The 2,913-nt window shown below is 40.0% G+C and overlaps 1 protein-coding gene across 1 annotated transcript in view; it reads left to right on the top strand.

The window, feature by feature from the left end:
• Positions 1 to 315: 315 nt before the first annotated feature.
• cps1 (carbamoyl-phosphate synthase 1, mitochondrial) overlaps positions 316 to 2,913 on the top strand; it is a 76,740-nt gene continuing 74,142 nt past the window's right edge. Inside the window, exons 1-4 of the mRNA XM_019895351.1 lie at positions 316 to 327; positions 578 to 687; positions 767 to 911; positions 1,954 to 2,043. Coding sequence (XP_019750910.1) covers positions 316 to 327; positions 578 to 687; positions 767 to 911; positions 1,954 to 2,043 — 357 coding nt within the window. The remainder of the gene's footprint in view (positions 328 to 577; positions 688 to 766; positions 912 to 1,953; positions 2,044 to 2,913) is intronic.

Here is a 2,913-nt window from a genome sequence, read left to right as displayed (position 1 = left end):
ATATAGTTGGACATAACCTAACTTTTTACATAAAGAAAAATAGATCCAAATTACCAGAGTTTCGATTCATAGTTTAGTTAGTGATATTTCTGTTATAACGTCGTGAAGATTTGACACTCAAAAACAGTGCACCTTTTTTTCAAGGTGGAATTAAAATGTATGAATACCTACTTTTTTTTTTGTTTGTATTTTGATGTATTTCAAAATATGGAGTTTTGGAGGACAGGGCAGTATTTGGGCACTGTAGAAAATGCATAAGAGTGTTGTTGAGGATGTGGTGTTTTGAAAAGAGAAGAATGACTATTTAGTAACCGGATGGAGGTCACAGTGGGTCATCAACCTTCGTGTTCACATACTCGGTCTTTGTCTGCAACACCGAGCGCACGCATTGAAAAATTCAAATGTCTGCTTGAGCTTTCACAGCACAATTGCGCTGCCCGATGGTGTTGAGCTCCCACTCGTGTGGTCAGTTTACCGAATTTGAAAAATGTATTGCATTCAGACTCGAATAGGGAAGATCTTTCTTTCTTTTTTTTTCCCCTTTAAACATATGACATTGATCTTTTCTACTCACCAGGCCCAAACAGCACATCTCGTGTTGGACGATGGCACCCAAATGAAAGGGTTTTCCTTTGGTTATGATGCCTCAGTAGCTGGAGAACTAGTCTTTAATACATGCCTTGTAGGGTAGGTAAGACCATCATAACAATTATACACCTCGATAGTCACTCCGCAATCCTCCCACTGTCTCATTTGCTGTCTTTAGATATCCCGAGGCCTTGACAGACCCCAGTTACAGGGGTCAGATCCTGACTTTGACGTACCCAATAGTAGGGAACTATGGTGTACCAAACACCGAAGAGCTGGATAACCTTGGCCTGAGAAAGCATGTGGAGTCTGAGGGCATCCAGGTATGAAGCGCCACACTGTTTCATGGGTTAAATTTGTATTCGTTGCCGAGTAGGTTGAAGCACAAGCTTAAAGACAGACTGTAGCTCACATCACTTTCTGAGGAATATTCATCCGTCCGACTCTCTATTTTCTATATTGCCTAAAGTCACTAGGGTGAGCTTGGAGCCATTCCAGCTATTCCAAATATCGCACTTTCAGTGTCATATTAAAGAGAAAACGATCTTAAAAAAAACACAGTGGAGTATTTCCATTCATGACTATGTTCCTTAAGTTACTGTTTGCGCTAACAAGTGCAGTGTAGGAAGTTTCATTTCTATATATGCTGTCATAAAACGAGCTTTTCTTTAGCACTCTGTGAAGGCCCAACTGGGGACTGGAGGTGAGAATTAGCACTCGCAATGAACTCGCTAAGCAACTTATTAGCTGCACGCTCGTAACTACGTTGGACTGCATTGTCCCTGTTAAATAAAAGTCAAAAAAAAAAAAAAAAAAAAATCGACAGTTGAACCAAGATTCGAGAATAAATATTTTAGTAGGACTCTCTTCTATTAAAAGTGAAGTTTCACGGTTGTTGGTAATCTGAGGGGCCACTTCGCGCGTGGCTGAAAATTAATCACTTGGAATCTAAATACTGCAACCCTGGGCATCTAGAGTAATAAATAACAGCAAAATTAAACATAATACATGGAAAATAAACATGTTTAAATGTAATTACGCTGTGCGTAGACGTCGCGTAAACATTATATATTACCACTGGATGTCAGTAGAGCACCGATGTCCAAAACATAACCTGAGGCTAAATTCATTCCATGAGTTTTGAGCTTTTGAGCTGGAAACACTGGGCAAAAACAGACAAAGCAATGGAGCGATATTGAGTACATGAATGAGATTTTAAACTAACCAAATATTTGTCTTACATGCACATACATGTATCCCAACTAATTAGACAAAAAGAAGTGTAAGTGTAACAGCTCTTTTTCCACATGGGCAGTGCCACTTCCTGAGTCGACACAGTCTTTTTTTTTTTTTGTTTGTCTTGAGGTGTCTGGCCTTCTGGTTCAAAACTACAGTCACGAGTACAGCCATTGGAACTCTGTTAAGTCTCTGAGTCAGTGGCTACAAGAAGAGAAAGTAGGTGGCGTGAATAACAAGTAGGCCTGGACTTTTTGGGTTATCACGCCATATCGTCTAAATTCTTTTTTTTTTCTTTTCTTTTCACTTGTTGAAAGGTTCCTACACACACACACACACACACACACACACTTTGTTCAGACTGCTGAATCCAGCAGAGTCGCAGTCAGGCACCCTTCTCCGTTGAGGACCAATCTTGCAGTGATCAGCAAATGCACAGACCCCTCTAATCCCACTTCCATGAGCGTCCACATGGTCCCTTTTTGAGTTTTTCTCTTTTTTTCTTTCTGTCTTTCTTTCCCATCTTTCTTTCTTTCTGCACTCTTTGGGATAGACACCAGAATGTTAACCAAGATCATCAGAGACAAGGTAGTGTAGATGTGATTATCTGTTCATCACTTTTGCTAGTTGGTATGCAAAATTGTGCATCGGTCCTGCTGGATATCGGAAGCTAGCGGCGTAAGAGATTTATTAATTTGTGCATCCGGCATTGCCGCAACTCTTTTGGTCCGATTTATGATGTCACGATCTACACAGTGTTGTTCCAGACACATTTTAGGAATTCGGCAGCTCACAAAGAATTGAATAGGTTTGTGTCATTTCAAAATTGGGTAGAAGTAAACAGTCCAGAGACCTAACCTTTTATGAAAGGCAATTAACAATTGATTTTTCCATACTATGTCCTCTTGAAAGTCCTTTCCTGATTGTGTTTTCTCCTCAGGGCACCGTTCTTGGGAAAATTGAAATGGATGGGCAACCTGTTGAGATATCAGACCCCAATCAAAAAAATCTGATCGCAGAGGTCTCAACAAAAGTAATGGCAGCTTTTACCAAATGCTCAACAAAGCTTTTTGTAGTTTTTTTTTTTTT

The sequence above is a fragment of the Hippocampus comes genome, unplaced genomic scaffold (assembly GCF_001891065.2).
Source record: "Hippocampus comes isolate QL1 unplaced genomic scaffold, H_comes_QL1_v1.1 scaffold237, whole genome shotgun sequence".
In the NCBI taxonomy this organism is placed as follows: Eukaryota; Metazoa; Chordata; class Actinopteri; order Syngnathiformes; family Syngnathidae; genus Hippocampus; species Hippocampus comes.
This window is presented reverse-complemented; position numbering and strand designations above follow the sequence as displayed.